Source organism: Bipolaris zeicola (genome assembly GCF_000523435.1).
Source record: "Bipolaris zeicola 26-R-13 unplaced genomic scaffold scaffold_142, whole genome shotgun sequence".
Lineage (NCBI taxonomy): Eukaryota > Fungi > Ascomycota > Dothideomycetes > Pleosporales > Pleosporaceae > Bipolaris > Bipolaris zeicola.
Genome location: NW_006912191.1, coordinates 5,289 through 18,309, shown reverse-complemented (window position 1 = coordinate 18,309; position 13,021 = coordinate 5,289). Strand labels below are relative to the sequence as shown.

The window sequence follows — 13,021 nt, the reverse complement described above, 5'->3', positions numbered from 1 at the left end:
GTGTATACAAATAATGCATATGGGTTCCGGCCCTTGATCGAATCGACGAGAAACAGGGAAATAAGGACGCCACAGGCATATGCTTGTTGAAAAGGCAAGAAAAAAATATGTAAACAAATACACGGGGTTGAATTTTTGTGAGAGTGAAATAGTTATCAACAATATCATAGGCGAATGTGAGACATGTGATAACGAGCGAACTATCTTTTATCGTGTTTGAAAACAATATGTATTCCACTCGCTTACTATCTAAAGAGTCTAAAATGGATATGCCCAGCGCCCAACGCTAATGCTAAGATGCAAAATATCAGAAATATGGGTATCGTAACACGTAACGCAACGCCGTAAATGACAACAAAATACCGCAGGCTCCTCATCTTCTCGCTGGTAACGACAACATGCCATCTGGAGGCGCCTCAATCGCCCTGCCATCCTTCTCAGCCAGCAGTGCCTTGACCCTCTCAACTCTACTGACGGCTTTCTCCAGGCGATCCAACCGTCCCATCTTCTCTCTATCCCTACGCTCTAGCGTCTCGATCCGCTCCTCTAGCTTCGCTCTTGCCCGCCGCTCTTCAGCAACCATCTCGTTCGCCTGGCTAAACAGCTGCACGCTCAACTCCTCAATCTCCGTGTCGACCGTCTGCACGCGCGCCTCAGCTTTTGCACGAAGGGCCCGCTCCCGCTCGAGCTCGTTGATTAGCGCATGATCGTCCTTCGGCGGAGGTGGCGGGGGCATGGCTCCTGTGTTCGCCGGAGAAGGGAAGCGGTTTGTGATGAAGGAGAAGCGCGAAGCCCTTGTCGAGTTTGCGGTGTTGGGACGTGGGGGATCGGCGTCCACGGAGGGGCGCGGTAGGGCGCCGTTGAAGGGCTTGTCGGATTGCGAGGTTTGTGAACGCAGTGGGCTGGGAGCCCGCTGGCTGTCTTTCAGAACGCGTATTTGGTCCTCGTAATCCGCACATCTATCGACTGAATGCCTGTTAGTCTATGTATGTAGACTTGTGGGTAGTGCCTGCTCGGCGCATCTTTAGGCACGTACCAGCTGCAGTGGCCTTCTCCTTTAGTCGTTCCATCTGCGCTTCCAGCTCCTCTATCTTTCGCCTTGCTTCTTCGAGCTCTTTCGTATTCAAGCTATAGCCACATGACGGACAGTTGTGCGTATGGGTATCATTTGCGGTTTCTTTGGCAGGTTGTGGCGACGCGGGCGGGGAGACTTCGAGGGCTGCTGCCATGATACCAGGCGCGCGAGGTAGGAATTAGGTTTGGCGGTGTTTTTGGTTGACAGATTCGCGGCAGGTGGACAGAATATAAGGAGGGAGTGGGGTATGTCCTGTCGCGTGGTTGTTGCAAAGGACCCTTGTGGTTTCAGCGTCAGCGTGATCATCGAACCCCTGTCACCCATGGCCAATGCAGGGTCCCCCCGCGCTAAATCCATTTACGGTCTGGGTGGCTCGGCCCGCGGGGAATATCCCAGGCGTCATACGCACTTTAATCGAGCTACAAGTGAATGCACAGCACCCACCATTTGTAAAGAGAGTGATCCTTATGTGTTCTGTTTCTCTCTGCTTCATCTTTTCCAATTTGAAAGAGTTCACCGTCCTCGGTCCGATCTAAATACGAATCTATGAACCATACAGCCGGGAAACTAAATTTAGATGAAGCTTCTTAGGCGCCAAACTTCTAAGCAAACCTAAGAGAGCCATTCATCTTTACAGTTAGCCGCTGGTTATTTCTACATTTCATGCCTTAACGTATTGAGATGGCTTCAAACTATACGTTACGCGAATATAGCCTTGTTCACTTCTTTTTGTCCCCGAAGCTTTGTCCGATCTCTTGCTGGATGCGCCTCCCCATTCTTTGAAACCTGCCAGAAGATCACGCTAAACACGCCCTTACCCATATTTCTCTACTTCAAACCATGCGCCAAGCTACCCAAGACCAAATTCTGCAAATGCAGCGGCTTCGTGTGCCAGGCAGATTTGGTGGTTTTCTTGATCTCAATGTTGAGTCTTCGCATGTTTGCAATGACACTGTTTGCTTCAAATTGTTTCAGGAGCTCCTAAATTCCCAGATAAGCAGTCAATTTGGCTTCTCTTTAAAAATATAGCCGAGTAATGAATTTACCACACTACGCTCGAATATATGGTTTCAACAAGGCCTTCTTTCGTGGAGTATGTAAAACTCATGCTCTGATTCAATTAACCAGTTCTAGGCACGGAAGAACAGCAAAAGAGACGTCGCATGAATAACGACTTGGCTATCTTCCGAAGTTCCTGCTCATCACGAGATAAGTATTGACTAAGCTTAAGCAGCATACTTGATACGTTAAGAGGCGATTCAGTTTAGGAGAAAAACATTACTTCTCAATTCTTTATCTTGATATGGGTATTCAAGCTAAGTTTTCCTTAATCATGATCCTTATGGATACGATCTGCTATCTGTGTGCCAGGGTGTTCATCAATGCACACCCCGTGCGAGATTGTCCTTATTATCTCGTCTTTCTCAGGCTGTTGGGCCTCCTTCAGTATATACTTATCGTTGTCGCGATCATTGTAGTTTTTCGACCGCGTTCGCTCGCGCGTGGGCTTACTGCCAATTGTAAATTGCTTACTGATACTGAACATAGGTAGGCCATTGTTATAGGGACAATTATCCGGGTCGGTAACTAGAAAGGAGGAAGGTAGTATGCGATCGAGCATGGAGTCAATTGGTTTTCCCAGAGGTGGCAAAGATGCAACGAGCACACCAACTGAGAGCTCACACGCTGACCATATGTTCAGGTTACTGCCCTCCCAGGTTGGATCGCGTGTCTTCTTCAAAGCAGACATTTCAATTGTCTTAGCTATTGAGCACGCTGTTGCACTGTCCATAAGTCATATCATTTGATCCTATGAAAAATACCCGTAGACTCACATCGAACCTAAACAAAAGACAATTCGAAGCCTCCATTTCGCGCGTTTGCGTAGCTGGAGGGTTGATAAATATACAATTGGTGCAGCGATGTAAACGAGGTCAGTGACGCAATTCGAGACACCCTAGTGCGGTATGAGTGAGGCATAATCAGCAAGATAAGGGCTTTCGACGAACCTGAGTATACGTGATGGTTTCGTTTGGCGTCATGAAACATTTTGATTTCACACTCTTGTTCCAGTTTGCTTCGAAAGGTGTCCGGCAGAACATACCCATGACGGGAAGGACAAAGTTCAGAGTCGTGACCATGAGAATTGAGGCCCACACTATTGCGAGATAAACTCGTGAGAATCTCATCAGAAGAAGATATGAACAAATGGAATACTTGAGTATCGCAACAGCTATTATGTTGATCGTTTGACCAATCCAGAGGTAATAGCTGTACTGGAGGATATCATAGGGCTTCCTGATGCTAGGATCCATGATATGACGACCTTGGCCATGGAAGCATGTTCTGTATCTGACTCCTGTTGCCACAATGCTGAGTATCTAGAACGCGTACCAGTTAAATCACGAGTCTATGGGTAAATAAAAAGACTAACCGCTGCAATAGTCATGAGACAGTCACTAAGACTGAGTTTACGACTACATCTGATGGTGTAGCTGATTCTCCATGCGAGCACTAGAGTACTCAACACACACAAGATGGTTGTGGGGACTAGTATGTTCGGGGCTCGGTCTGGCCAGTGCTTTTGTTGTGGTTCTGACATAGTAGGCAGATATGATAGATGTGTCGTTGCATCAAGAGGATAAATTCAATATCGAAACGCGATATGGGAAAACGTTCGGCACAACATAGCGTATGATGAGCTCCAGGACACTGGGAACTCTCTAGCAACGTTTGTTGGACAGGCACAACTCATTGAAATCCATGAAGTAATGACTCGCAGTGCAGCATTATACCAACCTTCCAACCCATTTGGCGCCCAGTTCCCCCCTCTCGCGCTTAGCTAGCGTGCGGCTCAGCAGATCGACTATCTTCCGTTTCCCGCTTTCGCGGCTTCCCGCTGATAAAATCGCACCAATATCAGGCCTTCGCGATGTGTTGGTTGATGTTTGCTGCCTGATCTCCACGTAATCTCCATCTCGGTTACTGTGGCACAGAAGAAACCTCCTGTTGCAGATATACTACTCAACTATCCTTGTTATATTCGTTAAGCACTAGGACGCAGAGCAAAGCCTGTAGGTGCAGTATGGCTAGCCTATATACCCCCCTTGCTATGCCTTATATCTATCTCTTTCCGAGTGTCAAATATGACGAGTCTTTGCATTCTCACGGTGTAATAAGAATTGCCATCGGATAGAATGAAGGCCATGAAACCTAACTTGGCAGGTAAAAATTGACGGACATAACATGAACGTAATGGGTAGGACGGGATTTACTAGCGAGCTAGATCTGTAATGCGAAGGTAGTGCACCTAGCAGCTTGGGAATCACAACACATTTGCTGCAAATGGATGTTGGTTCACTCTCTTGGCAGTTACACCGACCCTCTCCAGTATCGTTCCATTCTTGATTAACTAGTGTTTTTTTCGGCCTCTGGTGAATGCTGTTCTGGAAAAATTGTGTTCATCTTAGTCTTTCTTCGTTCTGTCGACAGCCGAGCGCTATGTAAATGAGTGCAGGCTCATTTTGCTGCGCGGAAGTCATCATCCGGACGCCATTACAGTTCGAAGGAGCTAGTTTTTAGTGAGGAGTCACCTGATCTGTGCTCTCATCTTCCTTAACCAAAACACTACCTTTTTGTCGCAGAAGTATTGTAAGAAACTAGAAAACCTGAGAGGTGACCAAATCGGTTAACTTTTGATTAGCACGATCTCTTTTAAACGATTCCATTACCTCTTTGTCTCGTTGTTTTGCTGTTTTGGGCGCACTCAGTCTGGAGTGGGTGCATGGGCCATACGATTCTTCACTCGAAACGAACTTCTTCGTATCTAGGGAAATTACTGCAAATCCTTCCGCTTGCGACATGTGACAGGTCTGGGTGCGCCGCATACACGACCAGCGAATCATCGTCATGCAGAGTCAGGTGTGGGGGTTGCCAAGACCCGTTGTCCCGTCCCATTCATCTCCTCATCGCGCATTCCGTACTAATGATCTTCGTTCGTCTCGAACAGGAACTGCTAACCATGGAAGAACATGAAAGAGGAAAACACGGCCGATACGAGCTGAAACAATGGCGTTGAGGGGTTGACGGTAGAATTGTAGCCCAGCTGTGGACCCTCAAGCCCTGCAACGACTTTGCCGCAATATGGATATGTAAGTCGGCCAGGTCGTACCGTCCCAATCCCTCAAGTCGTGGCGCAATATGTGACTGCGCTCAACTGCAGCAAAGACATGACGTGTGGCAAATGCCATGACAACTTTCAATTGTTGACATGCATAGGTACAATCCGGCAGTTTTCTGGTAGCTACTTCGAAATGTACAGTCCTTGCAACCGAGTGGTGGAATGATGGGTGGGTGGTGTAGCGTAGGCAAGTTATAGCTCGCGTCTATCAAGGCTGGTTTGTCAACCTAACTTTCCTGTCATACTAGTATTGGGTGCTCTTCCTCTCGACATCGCGACTGATCCACATGTTTCATCTGAGGAGCAAAACAGGCGTGCTACCACGAAGGCGTTGAACTAGTCAAAATCGCTTGGCCCCAAGGGCCGTTCTTCAGCTAGATCTCGGGCGAGATATGCATGTAGGAACGCGTTGCCACGCGCTAAGATTCACATGGCTAGTTCACAAATCCCATCTACCACGTGCTCGGTGACTTAATACTACCGATGCTAATCAGGATGCAAACCCGACTCATGTTTTAATACCAAATTTATGCACGTACATATACCGACATGAGACTAGAGATTGCGAAGGAAGCCCGTGTAAAGAGTTAAAGAGTCTTTACGAATCTGCTTCTCGATACCTTGTCAATTCCTCCATGACTCTTCGCAGGTCTTCCCCTAAAGGTACAGTTTAGACCATCTGGAAGAGATGCATTCCTTCAAGATCATAACAGTCGCTGCTCTGCTCGGGCTTTCAACGGCCCGAGAGACCTACGACTACGTTATCGTCGGAGGCGGCATTTCTGGCTTAGTTGTTGCCAACCGCCTTTCCGAAAATAATAAGAGTGAGATTAAGATATTCAGATACTTGAACAAAGCTAATTTTGTGAACTTTAGAGACGGTCCTACTCATAGAAGCCGGCGGCGCAGATGACAATCCAAATATTCGCATTCCCCGTGGCGCCACTTATGCACTCAATGAGTCTCTTCTATGGCCCGACTATGTATCCCAACCCGAGCCATTTCTCGGAAACAATTCATGGAAGGCTCGTGTAGCGCACGTTCTGGGTGGGGGCTCTATTGTAAACGGAATGATGTATGACCGTGGGTCTGCTGCCGACTACGATGCTTGGGAGGCATTGGGTAACAAGGGTTGGGGCTGGAAAGGGTTGTTACCATTCTTCAAGAAAGGAACTGAATTCATCCCCCCGCCGGCGGAGACTATTAAGAAGTTTGGGATTACTTGGGATCCTGAAGCGTAAGACACCATATATCATTTGAACTTGAACTACTTCTAACCCGGCCAATGCCCAGTTACGGAACCGGTCCATTGAAACTCGGAATCTCGGACACACAATACTCCGATATCCTCGATTACTTCAAGGCGTTTGAAGGTACTGGTCGTGCACATAAGGCTCTTGATGCCAACAACGGGGAGGCCTACGGTACATCATGGTACTCAAACACGATGAACCCGAAACTTGGCGAAAGATCGCATGCTCGAAACGCCTACTATGAACCTGTCATGAGCCGTACGAACTTGAAGGTTGTGCTGGGGACTACTGCGACTGAGCTAGAGTTCTATGACGGTGAGAAGCTCGAGGCGAAGGGCGTCAAAACCATCGAGACGAAGACCGGCTCATCTAAAACCTATTACGCAAGGAAGGAGGTTATCCTGGCCGCTGGTGCAATCAACACACCCAAATTTCTTCAAGCCAGTGGTATTGGACCAAAGTCCGTTCTAGAAGCTGCTGGAATCCCCGTGCGGCTTGAACATGATGGTGTTGGTGCAAACTTCCAAGACCATCCTTACACCAGTATTGCGTTCAACATCACAAACATCAGCATACCAAACGGGGGATCCTTAGACACGGATCCAGCATACAATGCCTCTGCCTGGAAACAGTACTTTGCAAACAAAACTGGACCCATTACCATAGCTCGTGGTAACGCGCTAGCCATGATACCACTCCCTGTTGTCGACCCCGAAAACTATGGCAGTATTGCGGACCGGGTACTGGGACTGAAGGATGACGCTTACCTGCCTGCCATCTACAAGAACAGCAAAAAGCTACTCAATGGCGTAAAGGCACAGCGCAAAGTTCTTGCAGATATTTTCCGAAACAACAAAGCTGCCGTCGTAGAGCTCCCCATACCAGATGCCGGTGCATTCATGCTTGTTGGCTTGGAGAAGCCAGTATCACGCGGCAGTATTACGATCAACCCCAAGAACCCACAAGGACCGCCACAGGTCTTCTGGAACACGCTCAGCAATCCGATTGATAAAACCCTCTTTGGCGCGTCGATTCGCTATCTCCGTAAGGTCTGGGCGGGCCCAGAACTAGCAAAGTACACGCCAGTTGAAACGTCTCCTGGCGCACAATACAAGACTGATGATGAGATTGTTGACAATTTGGTCGGAAAGAACGCCATCCTACCTTCATTGGCACACCCTTCTTGCAGTTGCCCTATGATGCCGGAAGATATGGGTGGTTGCGTGTCGAACGAACTTGCCTTTTACGGGGTCAAGCATCTGTCCATTGTGGACGCCTCCATCATGCCTCTGATTCCCTCACAGCATCTCCAAGCGACTGTGTATGCTGTCGCTGAGAAGGCTGCTGACATCATCATCAACAGGGGCTAAGATGATGTAGTCAGTTTTCTGGACATTCATTGTATATATGTAGAAAGAGACAGCTTAGTAAACAAAGTGCTGTATAAGCAACAGGCTCCCAAATATAGATTTGTTACCTGTACGTACGCGTTATCGTATTCCACTTGTGGATTTGGCGTCCTCTCTTGTTCGGCCAATGCTTTTCATCATCATCAAAAGCCATGTGATGGTGTTCTTAGTAAGAACATATACTAATGAGCCCCAGTCTAGGGAAAGAGCCCGAAGCAGTAGGCGCGCTAGCCTAGTGCGTGACGTCTTGGTAACCCAACTTCCACTCATTCTCTCGGGTCACCTCCACGCTAATCCTCCATCACTCTTATCTCTATTCATCTGCTTACATGTATGCAATCAGCTCACCTCAAACATCAGCATCGTTGGCTGTCGTCTTCACATTTATCTATTGCAACATCCGGATGGCGTCCTACCCCTCGCTGTAGCTTCCCCAACGGCGGAAGGTGGCCCTTTTCGGCGTTTTCGGCTTTGATGCTCTCACAGATCTTAGGGCTGATGCTGCTCATGCCAACAAATGTTTCATGAAGCGATCAAGACAGATTAATTATTCCAGGCATACTTGATAATTACAGAAATTAGCCCCGCGCTAGGTTGGTTCCGCTTCCAGTATCCCACTTTTCTCCGCGTATGGGAGATGAGGGGAAGGCTCCGTGCGCCTTTACTCACTTTCGGGCAATGGAGGCGATATTAATTAATTGCAGAGATTTAGGATCAGCCCTGTACATGCGTCCGTGAGTATCGCATCTTTTCCAATTTGGGTGAGCTCATCTGCATGTAACAATGAAAACAGCCAACCAGCACGAAGAACAGAATGAGTAGCCGAATGTCACGACGCACACCGCGCAATGATCAGATAACACGTCTCATTAATAACATTAGCGAAAGGTATGCGCTAGCATTGGTATATCGCAAGACTAATAATCACCAACGTCACAACCCCTGCTACAGGCATCATGACAAACACACAACTAATCATGACTGCATCTAAGATGAACTCCTGACCTGCTCGACGCGGACGTGGTCCTCCTTCTCGAAGCCGGTAGTGCCTCCGTGCTGCATGATGTCGTCCTCAACCTTGCCCAGGTCAACGTGGGCGACCTCAGCCTCATCACCATCGAAGATCTTGGCGACCTCCTCGAGAGTGGGTCCGCGGGTCTCGACGTAGAAGACGGTAACGAAGATGAGTTCGAGGAAGATCCAGCACTGGTTGAAATTAGCAATTGTTCTCAAAATGTTCCTGTAATGGATCAACTTACAGCGTAGATGGTATAGAACTTCCAGGTGGGGTGGAGGTACTGGAAACCATAGGGGTTGACGTATTGGTTGATGGTCAGAGCAACTTGGATGAAGAAGTTCATGATCATGAGACCCTTGGCACGAATCTTGAATGGCAAGATCTCGACAGTGTAGGCAACGAGCAGACCAGACCAAGCCAGAGCGTAGGCAACGGAGAAGATCCAGATCATGGCAATGACAGCTTGACCAGCAGCCTTGCTCTTGGTAGCCTCTTGCTGCGATGAAGCAATGGTCCAGACAATGAAGGTAACGCACATGGCTGCAGTGGCAGAGATGAAGAGCGGGCGGCGACCAACGCGGTCAACAAGCAGAGCGCAAGAAACGGAGACGATGAGTGAAAGAATGGTAAGACCACCGTTGATACCAAGCTGGGTATCAGCATCCTTGATACCGATAGAGTCGTAGACATCGGTGGCGTAGTAGGAGACGAGACCGTTGCCAGACCACTGAGAGAAGAGACCGAGAGATGCGAGGAGCATGAGCCTGTACCTGTTGCCCTTGGTCTTGAAGAAGTCGAGGTAGCTAGAGCTCTTCTGGTACTGGAACTCGAGGCGGAGAGTCTCCTTGATCTCAGCATATTCGAACTGGACAGTCGCGTTGTCAGCATCGCCGTTGGCGTGGTACTTGGCGAGGATGTTAAGGGCCTCCTCGTTCCTCTCCTTGGAAATCAACCAACGTGGAGACTCAGGAATGAACCAGATGGCAGCCAGCTGGATAACAGAGGGGGCAGCCTGGGAAAGAGCCGGGATACGCCAGCACCAGTCGTTGTCGATACGCTTGGTACCGAAGGTCAACCAGGTGCAGATAATGGCACCAACGTTCCACAAGCAGTTGTAGACGGCAGTGACACGAGCACGGTGCTGAGGGTGGCAAAGCTCGGTAAGGAGGAGAGGCGAAGAAAGCTGGGCCAGAGAGTTACCGAAACCCATGAGGAAACGTCCACCCATGAAGTAGTCAAGGTTCTGGGCAGCACCCTGGATGGCGGCCGCAGCAATCATGATGACACATCCAATGGTGATGCATGATCGACGTCCAAAACGATCAGCAATGAAGGGAGCGATGGGCAGCGAGGCGATGGAACCGATGGCGTAGAGAGCAGTAAGAAGACCAAGAGTGTCACCCTTGGGGTCTTTGAAGTAGTCGGTCCAGATTGGGAGAATACGCAGGTTGTTCAACATGGAACTAGGAATGGTCAGTACATTGCTGATGGAAACGCCAACGGTATGTGCTTACCCATCGTAACCCGTGGTCGCAGAAGCGATACAGATGAAGAAGGCGTAGAAGTAGAGCTTGCGCAGTCCAGGATCCGACCTCCAATTGACCCTCTTGAGATGGGGAGCTTCGGCCTGAGCAGCCTCAATGTCGGCCTTGCTCTTGGCCACGGCGCCAATCTTTGGCGTAAACTTTTGGGCGAGGCCCATGATGTCCAATACACCTCGTCCGAAGATTGTTGGTAGAACGGAAGCAACGAGGGAACAAGGGCAGGTTTGGTTTGAGACGCACAACCAAACACGGTCCTGTACAGCAGGGAATATAAGCTGTTGACTTGTCGGGGTGGGCTGATTGCAGCTGAACCTGGAAAAGAAGGATATGGTCGGTGGACGATATATATATCTCCTGGTCGGAGAGTGACCATCGCGTGTGGACCCAGACTCGAGAACTACGGCGGTCTAGCGGACCGGGTAAATACGTCTGCGTCTACTTAGAGAGTCGTGTGGTACTTGCGCGGATGAACCGCCGTATGGGGTAGAGTGGGCGGCAAATCCACCAAAGCGGTGGCCGCAAGGGTGCCACGGCCAGGCCATGGGAGCAGCCTCGGCATACGGGACGAGCAGCCGTCAAGGAAACCAAGCAACAGACGAGGCTGGTCTTGTTGCGTCTTGTCTAGCCATGGTATGTGTTGGCTTCAGGCCAAGTTGGGTTGGCAGACGCGGCTGCATAGCATGGCACCAAGGCCCGTAGGCCAAGGCCCGCGAGCCTGGCGTACCTGGCGAAACTCACGAACAAGCATTGAACGGCCTTACTTCCGGCGAAGCTTTGGCACGACAATTCCTCCAACCTTCTCGAAGGCGGTGATCAGCTGTCAGACAGGCGCAGGCTACGGTTGAATAGATTAACCTGCCTCTAGCCCCTTACTCTAAGCTCGACTTCTCCAGCGACTGAGAACGTGGGCCTGGCAGGAATTTCCCCAGGGCTGCCCCACTGGGATTAGAGGGAGGCATACAATGCACGCGGAGCCGAGGTCAACGGGCGTTGATTGGCGGTAAGGAAAGTAAGGCGGCCCGTGTCATGGGCTGTCGGGTCACGTGACATGAATACAAGCGCCAACGGCGAGGAACCGTCATTCATGGGTCGCGAACCCGTCCATCGGGCCGCCCTGCTTGTAGTAAGTACTCTAAAGTACTATCTATGCGACCTCCGCGGCCCCTCCACACCTTGTCTTGAGGCACTCCGCTTATCTTTCGCACCATCAGCGCCTCGCACCGTCCCCAGAAATCTTTCCCCATGGGCACGTCTTTAGTCGTCATGGATACCTGGGGAAGTCCCACGACATGCCTTGTCATGCCACATGTCTACATATTTCCCTCCCAACCCATTCCAACAGCCGTGACTCTTGGTAGTGCATTCTGCACTCTCTAGATCCTTGATTAGCGTTCTTCCACTAATTGTTTCCCAAATACCCTGCACGCGGGAGCCCTCGCTTATGCCTGGGCGCATTCTGGGCAACACCGCCAACGGGTGGCTGGCATCTTTCTCCATGACAGCTCTCCACAACCCAACGCCCGTGCGACCATCAGGCAAATGGCATCGAGGCGTTCCGCCGTGCCACTTCATACCGGTTGAATGGCAGCAAATATTGCGTGTGTTGCCCACAGCTCAATCTGGCGCTGACTGAACTCTCAGCCCCATCAATGGATCCTCTGGCCGCTGTGCCCTTCTCTTGGGAATCCTGCCTAGAGTTCACATGCAGTGCGGCTGATGCGGCAGTTGCTTATGCATTGCTTGTCTTGTTCGTATCCAAAATGCGGAATGAGTAGTCTTGGCTGGTGAACATGCCCTATCGCCTACCCTGTCCTCCCACCACATCGCCAATCTCAGCCTCTCGATTGGCACCCTCGACCGTCGAGTAATCAATTCTGGCTGCATCCATACCTAGCTGCATCCGATGCGCTGTTGGTGTGTTGGAGGAGGCCTGATAATTTCGCGCAGTGGCTTGCTTTTGTCTTGAGACCCATCAGCATCACGAGGTGCACATGTACCGTGTCCGGTTCACCAAGCAAAATTGCGGCGAAAGAATACTGAGTACCCACAGCGGCCCTCTGTGATCCACAAAAACAAGTCTCCACGTTTTCACGCCGAGATCGCTTAGCTACTCCTAAAGTTGGAAAATTCGTTGTGGAGTGAGCGTTCGTGCTCTCACCATCCCCACCATGCGCAACCAGTCATTGAGGTACATGCGACCCATACCTCTTGATCAATGATTTTAACACAGCCAATGAATAATGGTGCGACGTTAGACATAAGACTCCTGAAGCTCTAACCAAGGTCTTGTCCCGCAAGCCCGCGTCTAAGCTTCGCAAGGGCTACGCCACGAGAAAGCACATTATCCTGGAGCCCCGCCACCGGGGTATTAGGCTAAATTGCTACAAATCGCGGCATCACCTGACCGAATCGGTGGCTGTTCCAGAAGTGCCTCAGCTATTGTTTTCCCCAAATAAACAGGAATTGGATGGCGACTTTTTTTTATAGATCTACGTGTGATCGCTCGTGGCGCCACGGTCAACGCAGTATCACGCCCCCAGTG

The 13,021-nt window shown here is 49.9% G+C and overlaps 4 protein-coding genes across 4 annotated transcripts; 1 reads left to right on the top strand and 3 right to left on the bottom strand.

The window, feature by feature from the left end:
• Nucleotides 1-373: 373 nt before the first annotated feature.
• On the bottom strand, nt 374-1,229 carry COCCADRAFT_102410 (uncharacterized protein; the record flags this gene model as incomplete). The annotated part of the gene is made up of 2 exons (XM_007716495.1): nt 374-966; nt 1,037-1,229. The coding sequence occupies 2 exons, from the start codon at nt 1,227-1,229 to the stop codon at nt 374-376; spliced, it is 786 nt and encodes a 261-aa protein (XP_007714685.1).
• A 1,173-nt stretch (nt 1,230-2,402) lies between these two features.
• On the bottom strand, nt 2,403-3,677 carry COCCADRAFT_28182 (uncharacterized protein; the record flags this gene model as incomplete). Its single annotated transcript, XM_007716488.1, has 4 exons — nt 2,403-2,859; nt 2,911-3,032; nt 3,085-3,456; nt 3,510-3,677. 4 exons carry the CDS (start codon nt 3,675-3,677, stop codon nt 2,403-2,405), a joined length of 1,119 nt encoding a protein of 372 aa, XP_007714678.1.
• A 2,266-nt stretch (nt 3,678-5,943) lies between these two features.
• COCCADRAFT_7026 (GMC oxidoreductase) lies at nt 5,944-7,878 on the top strand (the record flags this gene model as incomplete). The annotated part of the gene is made up of 3 exons (XM_007716484.1): nt 5,944-6,079; nt 6,132-6,492; nt 6,549-7,878. The coding sequence occupies 3 exons, from the start codon at nt 5,944-5,946 to the stop codon at nt 7,876-7,878; spliced, it is 1,827 nt and encodes a 608-aa protein (XP_007714674.1).
• A 1,026-nt stretch (nt 7,879-8,904) lies between these two features.
• Nucleotides 8,905-10,637, bottom strand: COCCADRAFT_102416 (uncharacterized protein; the record flags this gene model as incomplete). The annotated part of the gene is made up of 3 exons (XM_007716494.1): nt 8,905-9,123; nt 9,177-10,398; nt 10,450-10,637. 3 exons carry the CDS (start codon nt 10,635-10,637, stop codon nt 8,905-8,907), a joined length of 1,629 nt encoding a protein of 542 aa, XP_007714684.1.
• Between the last annotated feature and the right edge of the window lie 2,384 nt (nt 10,638-13,021).